This window comes from Phaseolus vulgaris, chromosome 2 (genome assembly GCF_051622355.1).
Source record: "Phaseolus vulgaris cultivar YP4 chromosome 2, ASM5162235v1, whole genome shotgun sequence".
Taxonomy (NCBI): Eukaryota; Viridiplantae; Streptophyta; class Magnoliopsida; order Fabales; family Fabaceae; genus Phaseolus; species Phaseolus vulgaris.
Window position 1 is genome coordinate 3,845,134 of NC_143499.1, and position 19,090 is coordinate 3,864,223.

Sequence of the window (19,090 nt, forward strand, 5' to 3'; positions counted from 1 at the left end):
TAAAAAATGAAAAATAAGAATTAAATTGTTCAAATATAAAATTAAACGATATAATATATATTAATAATAATATTTAAATTAAAAAAATGAAAATTAAGAATTAAATTGTCAAATATAAAATTAAACGATATAATAACTAAAAATTATACTATCACTTAGTTACAAATTGTCTTAAAAAATATAAAAAAATATATATTTTTAAGAAAACACTGCTTTTAATATAAAAATTACTAAATAATTTTTAAATATATGATTAAATGCAATAACTTGTTATTATATTTAAATATGATTTTAATTAATACAAGTATATGTTGTAAAAAAGTACAGGTGTAAAATAATAAGAAATGTAAATGTTTATTTAAAATTAAAAAGGTATGATGAATATTTAAAAATTTAAGGAAAAATAGATGCATTCTTTGTATAATCTCTGTTTTTTAAATTACAAAGACCTGAAAGTATTAGAAAAATACCTATTCAAGAAACTGTATTTCAAAAGACAATATCTGAAGGCGTGTTTTTACTACGAATTTTCGTTAAACTATTCACACAATTTCTGGTATATACAAATGAACTCCATAAATTAAATATTTTAAAAAAAATATTTTCAACTTCTGAAGTAATTTTCACTTCACGTTCGTAAATGTTTTTTTAATCAAGGAGAAATTTTAAGTTTGGTTTTTATTTTCATCTGCAAAAGTTTGATTTTAGTTTTTCAGTTCTATAATTTTGATCATTTTATTCTGCAATCAGTTTTATGAATTTTAAATAAACTTTGTTTAATTTAATCATAAAAAAGACATTAAAAATGTAATATTTATTTAACACTAAACAAAAACAGAAAAATTATAAAGGTTCTATTGATTTACTAAATCTAAATAAAAGTTTTGATAAATCATATTATATTAAATTTTTATAAAAGTTTTGCCTCTGCTTATTATTTACTGTGAAGTTTCTTTATCAGTTTGTATCTTATATTTCTTATCCTTACTTACTTAGTGTACACAACATAACTAAAAACAACAGTGGCAAAACTGAAACAGTTAGAAGAAAGAAGAAGGATTTACGTGGTTCGTCACTTGTTTGTGACTACGTCCACGGGAGGGAAAAGTGTTCTTTTTTCCACTGATTGGTATGTTACAATAATTTACATATGGAAACCCAACAAATTCACCTCTCTGATTACAGTAATTGCTCTGCATGACACTGTTTTGAGATTACAGTGGATAGATACAATATATACATAAGTGTCATTAATGCAGTTCTTGGCGTGGCAACAAATATACAAATCCTTGCTTATCGTATACGATTCACATTTGAAAATGGCTCAACTCTGGCTTTAGGCGCAGCCTTAGATGCTGATTCTGGTGCTCCAAACACATTCCAGAATCTCAGTGTTTCATCTGCAGCAGCGGAAGCTACTGTGCAACCATCTGGACTCTGATATTAGTTAACATAACAGTAATTAGTAAAAGCCTTTTCAAAGACAACAATATAATCAGATTTGTGCTCAACAAAATCCAAAAGTAAATCAATTACCTGGGCCATGAAAAGAACTCTGGAAGTATGACCATTGAGCTCAGCCATCTTGACCATTGAGGGGTATTTCCAAAGTGTTAACTGATTCTGGGTGAAACCATGAGAGCTGAGTAACTCCCTCTCGTTCTTGTTCCACAGCAGGGAGCATACCTGAGACCCAGTGTCAATTGAGTTCAAGCATGCACCTGTGTGGGTATTCCAGAACTTGATGCATCGATCACCACTGCCTCCACCTGTAGCTAACAAATTCGATTGGAAGGGACACCAAGCAAGGGCTTTTACAGCTGATGTATGATCTTCAAGCCTGTGAAGCCACTGTGTTGTGGAATTAGACGATGCAGTGGCTCTATCCCAGATGTAAAGTAGATTATCATTTCCCCCGCTGGCTAATTGTGAACCTGAAGCTGACCACTTCAACCCACAAACCTCTTGCTCATGCCCGCTGTAGGTTTCAACAATATGTGATCTGATTCGAACATCATTGTTGATGATTCTACCATCCATTCCTCCAGTTGTGAGTATGTGGTTATTCCAAGCCAAAGATCCAACTCTCTGGCTGTGTCCACCTCTCAAAGTTCTCAACTGCAAAAATGAACAACACTATTAGTAAAGTATAAACGAATAGTTTATTATAGAGATTTAATAAGCCGAAGATATACCTGTCTATTTGAAGCTGTATCCCATAGTTGCACTTCAGAGTTGTTCAAACCAACTGCAATATGCCGTCCATCCGGACCCCAGCTAACGGATGTTACAGGGCCATCTTCATCCTCAAATGTAACAAGTTCTGAAGTGGAACCATTTGTTGCATCCCACAAGTACACTGTGCTTCCTAGTGCTATGGCAAGAACATTGGCGCTTCCCCAGTCCAGCAAATTGAGATAATAATCATCCACAAGATCCGGAGCATCCAAAGTTCTCTCAGAAGTCTGTTTATGACCAACAAATAAATTAGCACAACTTTGAAAACAATGACGAACCACTCAAACAAAATCTCTTCAGAAGCACTTCCATTGAAATAAAATCTCACTTGGGTCTATTCAATTAATGGTTTTCCACATAGTCATCACACTTAATACAAACTGAGGAATGAAATAAACTAAATTGATGGAATGTTAAACAGATTTTAGTACTGCACCTGAGGAATAAATCGTCGAGGCTTGACTGATCTATTATTACCCTGGAGAACATTAGATAGCTCGTGGGGGATTAAATCAACTGGTGCAGGTGGCTTGTTCTTGAAGGCGAGAATTCGTGTCCTGTTCATGTTTAGGGATTCTGCAAGCTGCTTCCTGTAGGCCTCTCGAGATGGAGAGTTCCCAACAGGATTTTCCTTACCTTTATTCCCATCTGTAAGCATGTAGTGAGCATAATCAAAGTCCATTGCCGACCGATTTGGTATGAATCTGTCCAACTGATGAGTGATCAAAACAAAAACACAATCAGATCTTGGTTTCTTTCCAAAAACAAATTCAAAGTGAGATATAAAGATTTATCATGTTTGGTTCCGAAACCCATTCAAAATCTTGGAAAAAAATAAGCCAATTTCAACTTCTCTGGACCACTTCTACATAATTAGAACTTCTAATTACTTAGATTTGAAACCCTAATCATGCAAATTATACAAAAGTTACAATCAAGCAGAAAAACATTGCAATAATCTTCTTACATTTTCTTTGGAACTCTTTCTTTGAATAAACTGTTCTTGAAGAGGGTAGCGTGATCGTGTCTTGAGGGTTCCGGAAGAACTCAAAGATCCTGCATCCATGGTTAGGAGTAGAAAACAAAAACACAAACAGAAAAGAACAGAAACAATATAGAAAACAGCGCAAATGAAAAGAAAATTAAGCACAAGGCAAATTCTGCAGAAACAGATTATTAGACAAAACGAAATCAGATAAACGTGGTTAGTAACAAAATGACAGAGAGAGCATTCAATGAAGTTCGAGCGCTGGAAAATGAATAGAGAGAAGAAAGAAGAAGATTTGAATGGTGAAGGATTTGAAGTAGGATTGTATATATAGTAGAAATAGTGACAGATGAAAATTAGGGTTTTGGAGATTAGGCCGCAACGGCTATTTTGATTTGTTTTTGGAAACAACCGTTATAAAGTGTATTGACCAAATTGTCCTTTTAATGGCGATAATAACGATGCTAGAATTGGTAATCATCTATAAAATTATAATAATACTTAGAAATTATTGACGCAGACAAATGTTCAGATATTAAATAATTAATTATATAAAATACAATGAATTTTTAAATTTAATCAAAAAATTATTGCCATAAAAAATGACAATTTCTATGATACACGTAGCATATTTGTAATGAAAAAATAATAATCTTCCATCTATAAAATAGATAAAATTTATTATTATCTTGCATATTTTTGTAAATCACAGACTATTTTTTTGTTTTTTTACATAATATATAGTAATATATTTCTAGTTTTAAATAGTTTAATTTATCGTTTTTACTCATTAATGTTTTTAACAATTATTTTACTCATTGGTGATAATTACTATTTATAATATTTTAATAATACAAATATTATAATAAAATCTTAAATTAATCCAAATTCGTCCGACACTTGTTCTAAAGCGTAGTATTTATACAAACAATATATATCAATATAAAAAATATATTTTATTGTATTAATAATATACCATAATATCAGTAATTATTAATTCAACCCTTGAATTAGTAATTGAAAATAATATCATCAAATATTATTGTATATCAATTTAAGATATCTAAGGAATGCATAATTTCTTAAAACTTATTTTGTTGCCGACTTATATTATATGATCTTAATAACGGTCAATTATTTGTTATATTTAGTTAGAATAAAATATATAAATTAAATTATTAAATTGATATTAAAAACATTATAATCTAATATCACGATATTTTAAAATAAAAAATATCCTAAAAATCACTACTCTCAATGATAGTTAGTTTTTTTAAAAAAAAATATCCATAGTTGTTAATAAAATGCAATTAAATACATAAGATTTTAGTTATAGTCTTTCTGTAGGCAATGAAATATTAATTAATTATATCCATTATTTATTTTATAAATCAAAGAAATGTTTTATAACAAGTTGAGTATTTTTTTTGGTTAGCTTTCTATATACTTATATTACATGACCAAAATATTAATTAATATTTAAGTTAAGGCTATTATTATTATATGTAATATTTTACGATAGTAAACATCTTTTGTTTTTTATTTAACATAATATATATTTTTGAGTAAAAAATAGTTTAAATTTTTGTCTAAATAATAACATTACATGAAAAACTACTTATAATAATATTTTCATCAACAATTGTTGTATATCAAGATATGGAAAAAATTGTGAAGATTTTTTTAAACTTGTTTTGCTACGAATTTATATTTCATGACCTGTTGTTTATAAAATAAGTAAGAAACTATTATTATCTTGCATATTTTTTCAAAAATCACAACTATCATTCTTGTTTTTTTAATATGAATATAATTAATATTATTAGGATTTTTAAAATCTTATTAATATTTGTACAAAAATCAAAACCCGTCTTTAACTAAAAATAATTTGATCAAAAGATTTTTACTTATTAATATTATTGGTTATCATAAATAATATAAGAGACATTGACGTGAAACACCGTCTATAAAAATATATTTATTTTGTAATTCTTTTCTTATATTTTTTATTGTGATAACAGAATTTGTTAATTGCATTAACTATTTTTTTATTGTTGTAAAAAATGTATATACATACAAATTTACATGTGTTTTTATTAGTTTAGGTGAAGCAATGAAACATACGAACTAGTATGATCATTTTGATGTTCATGTATGATCATTTTGAAGTTCATTGTGTAAAATTTTTTTTCTTTTTCATTTCTTTATCCCTGCATTCAAAGTTCACATTTTTTTTTCTATATTTCTTAGTTTTCTTCCTCTTTCGCCATTTTATCCATTATTTCGTTCAAGTAATATCTCATTGGTTAAGCGAAAATGAGATTAAAAATTTGGATTGGTCTCGGTTGTGTTTTAATTCAGGTGACACATTATTTGATCTAGCGAAACCTTTCTTACTTAAACGAAAACACAATGAAAAAAAAAATCTTTTGAAATTTATTTTTGTTCAAGTGATACTTTTTTACTTGATTTTTTATGTTTGATTTATGTGTTTAATGCATATTATGATTTACTTAAATAATGATACAAGGTAGATGATTATGATATTGTTTATGAATGATATACATGTGTCAAACATGTCTAGTTGAGGTCACAAATAGGAGACAATATGTGAACTTGTGTTTGCATGTGTATTAAGTATTGAAACTTATATAGTGAGAATATCATGACTTCAGTGAATGCTTAAATAACATAAATTTTCAAGTCGAGAGAAATTAAGAGAGATTTTATTACACATCTAACACAAAATAAGTTTAGGATATTGGATGCATTAAACTTGTCTTGATCTAAGTAGTTAAGGTTTGCATGTTCGAGGTGCTAAAATAGGTCAAATATTAGTCTTTAACAGAACATACTTAATCAAGTGTTTTCGAAGGAGTTAATAGATATTTGTAAAAATGGAAAAAATTAAAAAATGGAGGGTTGAATTGAGTTTTGATTAAGTTTTCAAATCTTTTGGATACTGGCTAAATAAGAGTATTGAGGTGATTGTTATGTATATTCAAGTACTTAGTTAGATGTAGTTTCGTCTGACCACGAGTTACAGACACAATCTTAATACTTATAATTTAACTTGTTTAAAGCTTTTAAGGCTACGTATTCACTTAAAATGTCTTCTCCTTCGTTAATGTAATGCAAATAAATAGAAAAATTACACACGATATTTTTAGAAAAATAACATATTTATCTAATTCTCAATCAACTATTGAATTTCACTAAACAAACATTCTTTAGCTCATAATTTGAATAAAGTGACCATTGTGAATTCGTGCTCGTTGGATCAGTTTCAATTTTTCTTTTATGTCTACTTCAGTCGTGTGATGAACTTGTTGGTCGAAATAAATTAAATGCATCTCATATATAATTATGTATTATTTTTTAATAGTTTTTCAAAAAAATTGAACGAAACTCTATTTTTTAATAAGTGTGACTTGATTTGATGTTGCCTATGCATACTTGTAAGAGGCATATATTATTTTTAGAGTTATTAATGCTTAGTGTAAGAATTTTACTTAGAAGAAACAACTTTAGAGTTTAATAGTATTTAATAAAAACACAATCTAATATAGTTATGTAAAGTACTAGATTTAGAGTTTTAAAATATTAATTTCTTATTTTTTTATTTAATAATTTACATTAACACTGGTCAAATTCCTGTTTTAATTAAGAATTGAAAAACTTATTTTACTTATCTAAATTAAAATGAAAATATGGTGCCACATGGCACCAGCCAGCACTGTCCACACATGTCATTATGTGGCTAACCAAATCCCACAGTGAAAACCAATGCTTCTAGAACATTCAAACATTTGTTTGGGCATGGAATTTTAATTAAGCAAAGTCAAAATTGAAAACCCTAAAAATTAAATTTCCCAAATCTGATTGGAATCCTGTGCCCTAACTCACGTCGCACTTATCGGACTGTCCATTCACGACGGTGCCCGAGTCCTCCGTTCATCGTGTCTCTTCGCCGGCGGCAGAGCCACCGCATTGACTCTCATCGAGAGCGGAAGGAAAAGAGTGGAAAACTGGGGAAGCGAAAGAAAGCGAAAGGTAAAGGGAGAGTTCGAGAGATGGAGAGTTCGGGGTTGGGTGCGGTGGATTGCGACGTTGGATCGATTGTGTGGGTTCGAAGAAGGAACGGTTCGTGGTGGCCCGGTCAAATACTTGGTCCCGATCACCTTTCTGCTTCTCATCTCACCTCGCCTCGTTCAGGAACTCCCGTTAAGCTTCTCGGAAGGGAAGATGCTAGCGTGTAATAGTCCTTTTCATTTTGTTATTTATTGAAATTTGATTACTTATATGTGGTTTCAATTTGCTCCATGCTTTGTTGATTGTAGTGCTGCTTAGTTTAGTTTAGACACTGATAACTAAGTCAATATCTGTTGAGAAAACTGTTATGCCGACGTTTATCTGATTGTGAGGATTTATGTGCATATACTATGTTTGTTGAATGGTTTCAATGAGTCAGAGAGTTATCCAGACATCTTCTTGTGACATCTATTGTGCTGCTGTATCAGTTGTCATTGGTGTTTTCATTATATTTTTCTGATTTTCCTTCTGTGGGTTGGTGTTGTTTTAAACAGAGATTGGTACAATTTGGAGAAATCCAAGCGTGTGAAGACATTCCGGTGCGGTGAATTTGATGGATGTATTGAAAGGGCAGAGTCTGCCCAGGGTATTCCCTTAAAGAAAAGAGAGAAATATGCTCGCAGAGAAGATGCTATTCTTCATGCTCTTGAACTTGAGAGGCAAATCTTAAAGAAGCAAGAAAAAATAGGTGTTGCTTCTTACTAGACTGATTTTAGATTATATAATGTACTGTTAAGAAAGGCATAGTCATGCATCCATTACCAGTAACATTAAGAAATGAGAATGAAAAACAAACTCACATGGTAGATCCTATGAAGAGGATTGAGCTCAAAATTTCCTTTGAGAGGCCCGCTCTCATCCTCTGATGATATAATGTTGATTATAAACTAATAGCTGAGTATAGCACCGCGCTAACCAGTGATGGGTCTTTGCATTGGAAGTTCATTCAAGCCAATGGTAAAACTATTTAGACAAAAAAAAAAGGTTGATGTTGGATGGAGAGAGAGATATATAATACAGTGGGTGATGCTTTGTTTTCAGGACTGGAGCAAGTAGGTGTAGCGCACCGATCAAAAAGGAGCAGATTTGTTTATTTTCCAGCAGAATCTAGTGATTCTCTGGATTACAAGGAGATTCCTGCCAATGTTGCAATGTCAGCTTCCCAACTTGGAGGGGATTATGCTTATTGCAGTTCTTTGGCTGATGAGAGTGAATCTGCTTTTATGGATGTTGTTGAATCTGATTCTTTTGAAACTGGTTCTGCTAATGCTGATTCAGATTCCTCTGAAATGGAACTAGACAAAGATGACGAGATGATTACACTTTCAGGTATATTTAGATATCCCCATCTTTTCTATTTCAAGTTAACCAACTGGTGAAGATGCTCTGTTTTGCTTACAATTTCTTGTGGGAAATTGCTATTCTCCTTCCATTCTTTAAGTCAAGAAAAAAAGGATTATAGATAGAGAAACTAAGTATGGAGCTGGAAGCATACAAAAAAGAAATATAATATAAACGCATGAGCTCAATCAAGCAATCCAGTCCTTAAAAAAACCGTGACATTATTTATTGTGGATTATGCATTAAAGCTAAACCAATTATATATGTCAGATTGGAAGTCAACATGGTTTCTGTTATGTTGTGGTACTACTTGCCTGTTTCACAGAGGGAGGGAGAGAGGATAACTTTTTTTATGTTGTTTCAAATATTCTTTTTCACTCTTCTGGTGTAATTGTAACCACAGAAACTTGTCATGATACTGAAGAACAAGAAAGCACTAGCAGTGAGGAACTTGATGAGTTGACAATTTCTCGAGACATTCCTCACCTCTATCCTCCTGAGCATATATCAGGTAATGAAGCGGTATCCAAATGGAAATTAAAAGGAAAGAGGAATAATCGTAATCTTGCAAAGAGGTTTGTTGGTGCTCCTGATGGGAGAGGTGTTGTTTTTTATGGAGCAGATGTTGGAGGACCGAGAAGCCGTTTAAATCACAGGAGATTGGATCCAAGTTTGCATTACTATGTGAATGGTATTAGTGATGTTTTTGATGACACAGATCAAAAGTTTGGGTTTGAAGATGAATATTCTCTAACCCCCAAAGCACTAGGAAAAGGTCAAAATAAAATTGGTCCCGGTGTTGAATGGGATGAATGGGCTCGGGAAGATCAGACTGCCTTCAAAGGATATTGGGAAAGTAAAGGGTGTGCTCCATTATATGGTGATCGCTATAATTTTGATGGAAGGAGGTCGATGCTGGTTGATGTAGACTTGAAGGTTCAAGCAAGCTATAGGAAAGCGCCTGTCCCCATTGTTTCTATCACAAGTAAGCTAGATGGGAAGTCAATAATAGGGCACCCAATCCAAATTGAAGCCCTTAAGGATGGTTCATCAGATAATCTTTTTTCTGTGGTTGATGACTTTAGTAACGAGGGGATTGGCTTTGAGGGAAGTAGTGTACTTCCACCAGCTTGGAGAACTGCAAGGAGAACAGCAAATTTTCGTGTTCCTCGTCCCCTTGTATTGTCATCTAATGGTGTTGAGAGTGATGCAGATTTTTCCATAGATCAAGAAAGAAATATTGAATATAAGAAATTAAATGATGGAAGTTCCAGTCACAAGGCCAGCCTTTCCAGGAAGAGTGGCCTTAACAGTCCTGCGCCTTGGGTAGACAAGAAGTCCACAAAAAAGATGCCAAAGAAAGTGAGCTTGTCATCATCTAGTCAGAAAACTAGAACTCTGTCTTCATTATCTATTGAAAGTAATCATGGTAAAAATCAATTACATGATAGAAGTTTTTATCAAACAAATAGGTTGATTAAACCAGAGATATCTGAGCTCACTACTGTCGCTTGCATACCAGTCAAATTAGTATTTAGTAGATTACTTGAGAAGATTAATAGGCCACCTTTAAAAGCAGCTACTAATGCAGCTTTGTCAAATACTGGTGTGGAGAGAAAATAATAGGTTACATGTACATTGTTTATATATGAGAACAATAATTTTAGCGGTGTTAGCAATTTGGGTATGTCTTGTTTCTAACAAAAGAGAAATCTTATGAGATTTATGGTTAGTTTTTTTTTTGGATGAATTTGTAGTATAGACCCCAATTCATCATGTAACTAGATAAAATATAAGGTGCATGAAGTTCATGCGTGAACCATTTTATTTTATATATATATTTGTCTTCTTGTCTTCTCCACCTTGACATTGCCCTTGGAAGCACTGTTTTTCTGTCTACTATATAGGTTTTTGATGGCACCTTGATCAAGTTAGTTCAGGTTTTTTCACCTCACTTTTTGCAAGTATGTTCTATACACTTTTGTATAAACTTTTCTATGATTACTTCTAACAGAGAAAAATATGAAAAAAAGTTAATTTTTTTATAAATTAAAATTAGTTTTTATATGAATTAAAAATATAGATCTAGAAAAGCTGTATAATATAAAATAATTTATACAAAAATTAGTTTTAGTATGCAAGGAAGTTAATTTTTTTATGGAAAATATTGTTCAAATATCAAAACTGAATAAGATTTCATTGGATAGTGTAGTAATGCAAATACTCAATTTTGTGACAATAGTAGAGAAATTTGTCTAAAAGCAAAATCTGAATAAGATTTCATTGAACAGAAAATGAATTAGACTTGGAATGAAATCAATCTGCTTCAAAAACTGTTGCTACTTCGAAGCTTTAATTAAAAAAAATAGTTTTTAAGGGTTACATTTAAAAGAAAACTGTTTTTATTTAATCATCAAATCTAAAGTTCAAGATGATATTAATTTTGTTGTCATTTATAATTATAATCTTATGTAACTTTTAACTAATTATTTAATTAATTTACATATTATACACATTATTGGGATATCAAAGTAAAAAGTCTTATAAACATTTTATTAAAATCAATAAAAAATTACTGTATTTATTGGGATTGGGATACTTAGAAAAAAAAAATGCAGTCCTTTTGTAATAAAAAGTATTTGTTTAATGTCAATTTACTACTACCGAAACTAATTCATATACACATTATAATAACCAATTTTAACCAAAAATAATTATACTCAGCTTTGAAATAGATGGGATCTTAAACTTGATTTGCCATTCAAAATCAAAATCACACGGTAAAAGTATCATCATGGGATGCACCAATGTACCACAGACAAATGTCCAACCAAAATGTGAAGCAAATAGTGATTTTACACTTTGAGGAACTGCTAGAAAGTGATTTTACACTTTTACACATTGATACATATTCAAAAACTGTTTTCCAAATTATTATCTATTATTAAAAAATAACTTTAACTGTAACTCAATCTTATGAATCCGATATTTAAAAAGTAATGTTTGCGTCATATATGTCAACTTGTGTGAGAATACATATTATTGATGGTCGATAATGAATGACCTAAAAAACTTAACAAACACTTGTTAAATTAAACTCATAAAGATTTTGATACTATATTAAAAAGTGAACTTTAAGTCTAATTCAATCCTATATCTCATTTAATCGTTAACCCTATCAATTTGATTTTTTCTTTTTCCTGAAAAATTCAAGTTGATCTAGGGTTTATTAAACAACATTTCATATATATAAAAAAAAGTTAAGAAATCATTTCTAATTCAAAAACTTTTAACATTAAGTTTGAGAGTTTTTTTTTTATATATATATTGTAATAATTTTTAGTTACCTCAATTTAAGATATATTCACATTTATTTACATTTATTTGTAACACTATTGTGGTAGCCGACTCTTCTTTTGTATATATTAATCTTCAAACACATTTTTCTCAATGTGAAAAAATTAAAAAATTATTTATAATTTAAATTTTGTTAACATTAAGTTTATGAATTTTTTTAATATATTATTTTTCAATTACATTTAATTTAAGATAAATAGAGATTTACTGAGTAAAAACACAATTTTTTTTATATATTGATCTTCAAACACATTTTTATTTAATACGAGACAAACTCACACTTAATTGTAAATGTATTTTTGTTGATCAATATAAGCTTTGTAGATTATCGATTTAGAAATTAGTTGACATTTTGAATAAAATTATTTCTTTCATTTAAGTTTTTTTTTTAATTTACAAGATTTAAATTTAATTTAAATGATTGTTTTAGTTGTCCATAGGATTATTATCACCTACTTGATAATGATAAAATAATTCATCTGAATAATTTAAAATGTCCTTGTTAGATTTCTCTTATTGATAATGTCCTTTAAAACTTTGACATTTTTTTATTTTTGAAGACTACCATAGAAAATAAATAAAATACGAATAGTTTTATTTTCAGGGTAACAAATACACATAATAAACGAGTATTTCTGATTAAAAACATTTATTTAAATATAAAAGATATATAGTTTTGGAAATATTTAGTTGTATTAGCTGCAAAATGAATTTTGTTTCTGCGACGTTGTTATATTGTTTGTTATTTGTAATGCGACACTGAAAGCAGTTCCGTTTTGGTGTGTTTGTCGCCGCCGCGAGGGAGTGCGGTGCCCTAGTTATCGAGCTTCGCTTCTACGCGACTGAGAAATTCATTTGTTTCTCTCTACCGTTCCGATTTTGAAACTGGTTGCGAGGTTCGCACTTCTCTCTATCTTTTCAATACTATGCTTTTTGTTTTACCTGCTCTGTTCATTTGCATTTCGATTCAAATTCATTTCAGCGTTCTTCCGTGCTCGACTCTGTCACGTGAATTCGAATCCTAGTTTACGGTTGAAAATTCTTGATATGCTCTGTTTCCGCTTGATGCCATGCCGTGTTTTTCCATTTCCCGATTTGCATTGATGCGACGAAATATTCTGTATGCATATGATTTTCCTTTATTAAGTTGTTGTTGTTGTTGTAATTGCTTTGAAACACTCTGTGCTTACATTTGAGTATGGTTGCGGAATGAATTTCTCTCCTAGGGTTTAGGAATACTGTGTGTTTGCAGTATGTTGGTGTTACTAACGTGTAGGTGTGAATTTGTAGGAGGGAACAATGGATGAGGGAAAGCATAGATCGAGGAAAGAAATTCATGAGGTGAAAGATGGGGATTCTAAGAGGAGTCACCGCGACCGTGACCGTGATAGAACTGGAGAAAGGGGTAAGGATAAAAACGACGGGAGGCACAGGGATAGGGAGAAGAGGGATCGTGAGTCACGAAAACCTGAAAGAGAGAGGAGTACTGATTCTGAAGAGAAGCATGATCGAGACAGGGAGAAGCGCAAAGATAAAGATAAGGATGTGGAGAGAGAAAGAGGTCGAGAGAAGAAAAGGGAAAGGGATAGGGAAGACAGGGAGAAGACAGACAGAGTAAAGGAAAAAGAGAAAGAGAGGGAAAGAAAAGAAGATAAGGAGAGGATTAGAGAGAGGGAAAGGGAAAGGAGGGATCATGAGAGAGAGAAGGAAAAGGAAAGAGAAAGGGCGAGGAGAGCACGAGAGAGGGAGAAGCGTAGAGAAGTTGATAGTGATTACAGTGATGGTGAATCTAGGGAGAGGGATAGAAAGCGGCACAGGAAGGAAGATGGTTATTACAAGAAGAGAGAGAGGGAAAGAAGCGTCAGCAAGCCAAGCAGGCAATCTGAGGAACATGAAGGAAGCCCAAGAAAAAAGAGTGTTGGAGATGATTCAGATACCAAAGATGGAGAGATAAAACCTACCCGTGAAGAGGAGATGGAAAATGAACAGAAGAGGTTGGATGAAGAAATAGAAAAGCGGAGGAGGAGAGTTCAAGAGTGGCAAGAGCTGAGAAGGAAGAAAGAAGAAGCAGAAAGAGAAAAGCATGGTGAAGTAAGTGCTAATGAACCTGAGTCTGGAAAGACCTGGACACTAGAAGGGGAATCTGATGACGAAGAAGGACCGGGAACAGAGAAGCAAGATACAGGTATGGATGTAGATGAAGATGACAAACCTGCTGATATGGAACCTAAGGATGTGATGGAGGTAGACACGGATAATGGGACAATTGCATCTGATTTACAGGAGGGAACTGCTGGTACACCTGAAGATGATGAAATAGATCCATTGGATGCTTTCATGAATTCTATGGTTCTACCTGAAGTTGAAAAGCTGAACAATGCTGTGACATCAGTAATTTCTGATAAAGCCGTTGACATAAAAGCCAAAGATAAAGGGAATGAGCAAAGTCGTGGTACACAGTCAAGGAAAGGTTCAAATAAGTCTATTGGCAGAATAATTCCTGGTGAAGAGTCTGACTCAGATTATGCTGATGATGAAGTTGAGAGGGATCCATTGGATGAAGATGATGATGAGTTCATGAAAAGAGTGAAGAAAACCAAAGCCGAGAAGCTTTCTTTAGTTGACCACTCAAAGATTGACTATGAACCATTCAAGAAAACTTTTTATATTGAAGTGAAGGAGATGTCGAAGATGACTCCAGAAGAAGCTGCAGTATACAGGAAGCAGTTGGAATTGAAGATACATGGAAAGGATGTGCCAAAGCCTATAAAATCATGGCACCAGACTGGACTTGGTAGCAAAGTTTTGGAGACAATAAAGAAGATGAACTTTGAAAAGCCGATGCCTATTCAAGCTCAGGCTCTCCCTGTAATCATGAGTGGCCGAGATTGCATAGGGATTGCTAAAACTGGGTCAGGCAAAACACTTGCTTTTGTTCTGCCAATGCTGAGGCATATCAAGGATCAGCCACCAGTTGTTGCCGGAGATGGACCTATTGGGCTTATTATGGCCCCTACAAGGGAACTTGTTCAACAGATTCACAGTGATATAAAAAAATTTGCTAAGATACTAGGTCTCAGGTGCGTGCCTGTGTATGGAGGCTCCGGTGTTGCTCAACAAATTAGTGAGTTGAAACGTGGTGCTGAGATAGTGGTTTGTACTCCAGGTAGGATGATTGACATATTATGCACCAGTAGTGGAAAAATAACTAACTTGCGTAGAGTCACTTATCTGGTTATGGATGAGGCTGATCGAATGTTTGACATGGGCTTTGAACCTCAAATTGCACGAATTGTTCAGAATATTCGTCCAGATCGTCAAACAGTTCTTTTCTCTGCAACTTTCCCCCGCCAGGTTGAAATTCTGGCTCGGAAGGTTTTGAATAAACCTGTTGAAATTCAAGTTGGCGGGAGGAGTGTAGTGAACAAAGACATATTACAGCTAGTTGAGGTGAGACCAGATAATGAAAGGTTCCTTAGACTCTTAGAAATATTGGGGGAATGGTACGAGAAAGGAAAGATCCTGATATTTGTTCACTCCCAGGAGAAATGTGATAGTTTGTTCAAGGATCTGCTCAGGCATGGTTATCCATGCCTTTCTCTTCACGGGGCTAAGGACCAGACAGACCGAGAATCCACAATATCTGACTTTAAAAGCAATGTCTGCAGTTTGTTGGTTGCAACAAGTATTGCTGCCAGGGGATTAGATGTTAAGGAGCTAGAATTAGTGATCAATTTTGATGTTCCTAACCACTACGAAGATTATGTACACCGAGTTGGGCGCACTGGACGAGCTGGTCGAAAGGGTTGTGCCATTACATTTATATCTGAGGAAGAGGCAAGATATGCACCTGATCTGCTGAAAGCCTTGGAATTATCTGAGCAGACTGTTCCCAATGATCTGAAAACTCTTGCTGATGGCTTTATGGCAAAGGTGAATCAAGGACTGGAGCAAGCCCACGGGACTGGTTATGGAGGCAGTGGCTTTAAATTTAATGAAGAGGAAGATGAGGTGAGGAGAGCAGCAAAGAAAGCACAAGCCAAGGAATATGGGTTTGAAGAAGACAAGTCAGATTCCGAAGATGAAGATGAAGGTATTCGGAAGGCAGGAGGTGATATCTCACAGCATCCTGCTTTTGCTCAGATTCTTGCTGCCACTAAAGTTAATGCTCCTGCATTGCCTACTCCCATCTCTGCTGCTCAGCTGATTTCTAATGGAGGACTGCCTGTTTCTTTTCCGTCTGTACTTGGTCTCCAGACCCCCGCAGTCTTGCCTGGTACTGGGCTACCCCTTGCTGCAAATGATGGCGCAGCTCGAGCAGCTCTAGCTGCTATGAACTTGCATCGCAACATAGAAAAAATACAATCAGAAGCATTACCAGAGCATTATGAGGCTGAGTTGGAAATAAATGATTTCCCCCAGAATGCTCGCTGGAAAGTTACGCATAAGGAAACATTAGGCCCCATATCTGATTGGACTGGAGCTGCCATTACCACCAGGGGGCAGTTCTTCCCACCTGGAAAAATCCCAGGACCTGGAGAACGCAAACTCTACTTGTTCATTGAAGGTCCTACCGAGCAGTCTGTTAAGACAGCTAAAGCACAATTGAAGCGTGTTTTGGAAGACATCACAAATCAGGCTTTGCAACTTCCTGGTGGAAATCAACCGGGCAAATACTCTGTTGTATAAAGGGTAAGATCCCATTCTAATGGATCCCAGTGTTGCTAATTTCATTATCATGGCTGTTTTATAGGCTTTATGCATGGTACATACCTCTGAAGGGATGTCCGTTTTTGAAGTTATTCTTTTTCTGTTTTCTATTTTATTTTTTATTATAGCCAGTAGGTGTATAATTATCCCTGGTTGGATGATTTGATTATATTTAAGTGGCTTTCTCCTATCTCCTCTTTAGGTAGACATTCTTTTGGTTCAGAACGGATATAGATACTGTTTTTATGGGTTTAAATTGGAAAGGGAAATGATGCTATGACTATCCTGCAACTTTTGATGTGATGGATTTAGATATAAATATATATAATAAATGATAAATTTGTAATTAAGTGATATAAAAAATTATTAAAATAATAGTATTGAAGGTTGTAACGTGGTTGTATAAAAAATGTATAAAAAATTGTAAGTTGTCAATGTATCGTTACTGTAAAACAAACTTGATTTATTTTATCAGATGTCTTAGCAATCTGGTGATATATTTGTTTAGTGATGCTTTTGTTTAGTTATTATTTTTTAAAAGGTTCTGCTACCTAAGTAAATCTACTTTTGGTAGTCAACGTGAAGGCGTAGTGGGACTCTGTTAAACAATCTTGTCTCGCGCCCCCAATCTGGGACGAGTTGCACCTATTGTCTGCCTTTCTTGTCCATTCGTTGTCATACAGGTATGGATATTATTGTAGAAAGTCCGTGCCATCGTTTTTTTCCCTCTCAGTGTGTTTGCACCTATGAAACTTCCATCATCTTTTTTTGTGCGTATCAGCTAATGTCAAGCAAGATTATTATTATTTTTTTAATTTTAATTGTGCAAAATCTCTATCTTTTTTATTGTTACCTTGTTGATCATTCACTGTTGGTGCAGGTGGTCTTTTAACCTATGCTTATCGCGCTTGCGTCGTGACTGTCTAAGGTGGTGATCGTGGTGCGACTTTTATTTTATCTTGGTTCTGTTTGATTTGAGGCAACCATTCTCTAAACTCAGATTTTTCTTCTTCTGTTATCTCATGTACCAGTTGTAGAATTGATGATATTTTTACGTGTTCATTTATCTGATTATACGCATGTATCTTTCAGGTTTTGATTCGGTGTCCTTTTGTAAGGGAAACAAGATTAGATGGAGAGTCAGTTATTAATTGATTTGCCTTATCATCACTGTATTTCACCACATGTATCATAATAGAATATATATCTTTCTAACTAGTTATATCTACATAACACCCATAAAATCTTTGGAATTGTATTGCTCCTGAAACTCATCAATTCTATTTTCTGTTGTAATTCTTCGGAATAATTCTTATTATGTTTGCTCCAAAAAGTGTTTTCAGGAATTATGGATGAAAAACTCCCAATTTTTAAATTACTGAACATTATCTGGACCCTGGAGCTATATTTATATGTACTCATGGCACTGTTCTGATTTAAGTGATTTTTATTTTTACAAGTACAGTGTTTTTTTAGAAAATAACCAATTTTTTTTTTATAACTGATTACTGTTTGATGGGATATCATAGTGACTAAATATTTTAATACTTGGACATGATATTTATTTTTGATTGGTGTTATAATAATACAAGTATTATGACAAATTACCATTTTTCAACTTGAAATTTTAAAAGAATAGATCAAAGTTCTTTCATGAGATACTAAATAGAGTTAATTTCCATGCATAATAATTTCGATACAAAAAAATGGAAATTATTACTACCAAAAAACTTTTATTTAATTGAAATGTTTAAAATAATTATAAAAACCAACTTACTTATCATATACTTATTTGGATGAGTGTATTTTTCAACCTTGGGAGTACGTGTTAGTTAGGTTTTTAAGTATTATCTTCCTCCTAAATATATTTTACTTTTAACTATTTTAATGAAAGAGGTGTAATGATAGAAATTAACCATGGAAAAATTGTCTTTTAATGTGACTTAGAGATGAGTTTAATCGTCAAACTATTAATTGTCTTGATTATACATATTATCAATTTTAATTTTCAATAAACAATTGGTATTGGGAAACATTTTCATTAAGAAAATATAGCATATATTAATTATTAACAAAAGGATAAATTAAATTCTTAGTCTCATTCAAAAGAGTGTCTACTTCTAGTTCATATTTTGATTCGTCAAGTTAAAAAAGAAAATTTATTCTGTTTGTAATTTATGTTCGTTTCGGTGTAAAAACGAGAGACTAATTGGTTTTGATAAAGAAAAGTAAATTTAACTAACCTTTAATAACATTTAAAAATGAAAATCCAATAATTCAATAACTTACTTGTAAAATAGAGTGTAATTTAAACCATTCAAAGGCAGGGGTTATTTGCATTTCCCCTCTTAATTTTTTAAATAC

The 19,090-nt window shown here is 32.7% G+C and overlaps 3 protein-coding genes across 18 annotated transcripts; 2 read left to right on the top strand and 1 right to left on the bottom strand.

The window, feature by feature from the left end:
- Positions 1 to 1,059: 1,059 nt before the first annotated feature.
- On the bottom strand, positions 1,060 to 3,583 carry LOC137810298 (cell division cycle 20.1, cofactor of APC complex). The gene is made up of 5 exons (XM_068611488.2): positions 3,206 to 3,583; positions 2,675 to 2,950; positions 2,196 to 2,465; positions 1,537 to 2,118; positions 1,060 to 1,437 (listed from the first exon to the last, which is right to left on the bottom strand). Exons 1-5 carry the CDS (start codon positions 3,302 to 3,304, stop codon positions 1,294 to 1,296), a joined length of 1,371 nt encoding a protein of 456 aa, XP_068467589.1. The 5' UTR covers positions 3,305 to 3,583; the 3' UTR covers positions 1,060 to 1,293.
- A 3,454-nt stretch (positions 3,584 to 7,037) lies between these two features.
- On the top strand, positions 7,038 to 10,520 carry LOC137810299 (uncharacterized). Its single transcript, XM_068611489.2, has 4 exons — positions 7,038 to 7,481; positions 7,813 to 8,006; positions 8,360 to 8,647; positions 9,063 to 10,520. Exons 1-4 carry the CDS (start codon positions 7,300 to 7,302, stop codon positions 10,280 to 10,282), a joined length of 1,884 nt encoding a protein of 627 aa, XP_068467590.1. The 5' UTR covers positions 7,038 to 7,299; the 3' UTR covers positions 10,283 to 10,520.
- Positions 10,521 to 12,704: 2,184 nt separating this feature from the next.
- Positions 12,705 to 17,896, top strand: LOC137810300 (P-loop containing nucleoside triphosphate hydrolases superfamily protein). 16 transcript variants are annotated; one of them, XR_011080868.2, is made up of 5 exons: positions 12,705 to 12,912; positions 13,307 to 16,708; positions 17,251 to 17,409; positions 17,607 to 17,705; positions 17,819 to 17,896. XR_011080868.2 is itself a non-coding variant. In XM_068611490.2 (3 exons), the coding sequence occupies exon 2, from the start codon at positions 13,316 to 13,318 to the stop codon at positions 16,703 to 16,705; it is 3,390 nt and encodes a 1,129-aa protein (XP_068467591.1). In that variant the 5' UTR covers positions 12,705 to 12,912; positions 13,307 to 13,315; the 3' UTR covers positions 16,706 to 16,708; positions 17,607 to 17,896. The 16 variants fall into 16 exon arrangements, 1 of the variants encoding a protein (XP_068467591.1); XR_011080872.2 differs by having other exon boundaries at positions 17,607 to 17,666; XR_011080875.2 differs by having other exon boundaries at positions 17,607 to 17,654.
- The last annotated feature ends 1,194 nt before the right edge of the window (positions 17,897 to 19,090 follow it).

Bases quoted from the DNA above. Each gene is read 5' to 3' on its own strand.
- LOC137810300 (XM_068611490.2), top strand. From the start codon at position 13,316: ATGGATGAGGGAAAGCATAGATCGAGGAAAGAAATTCATGAGGTGAAA.
- LOC137810298 (XM_068611488.2), bottom strand. From the start codon at position 3,304: ATGGATGCAGGATCTTTGAGTTCTTCCGGAACCCTCAAGACACGATCA. The intron at 2,951-3,205 runs GTAAGAAGATTA...ATCACTCATCAG, and splicing joins GAAAGAGTTCCAAAGAAAAT to TTGGACAGATTCATACCAAA. The intron at 1,438-1,536 runs GTAATTGATTTA...AACTAATATCAG, and splicing joins GAGTTCTTTTCATGGCCCAG to AGTCCAGATGGTTGCACAGT.
- LOC137810299 (XM_068611489.2), top strand. From the start codon at position 7,300: ATGGAGAGTTCGGGGTTGGGTGCGGTGGATTGCGACGTTGGATCGATT. The intron at 8,007-8,359 runs GTGTTGCTTCTT...CTTTGTTTTCAG, and splicing joins AAAGAAGCAAGAAAAAATAG to GACTGGAGCAAGTAGGTGTA. The intron at 8,648-9,062 runs GTATATTTAGAT...TTGTAACCACAG, and splicing joins CGAGATGATTACACTTTCAG to AAACTTGTCATGATACTGAA.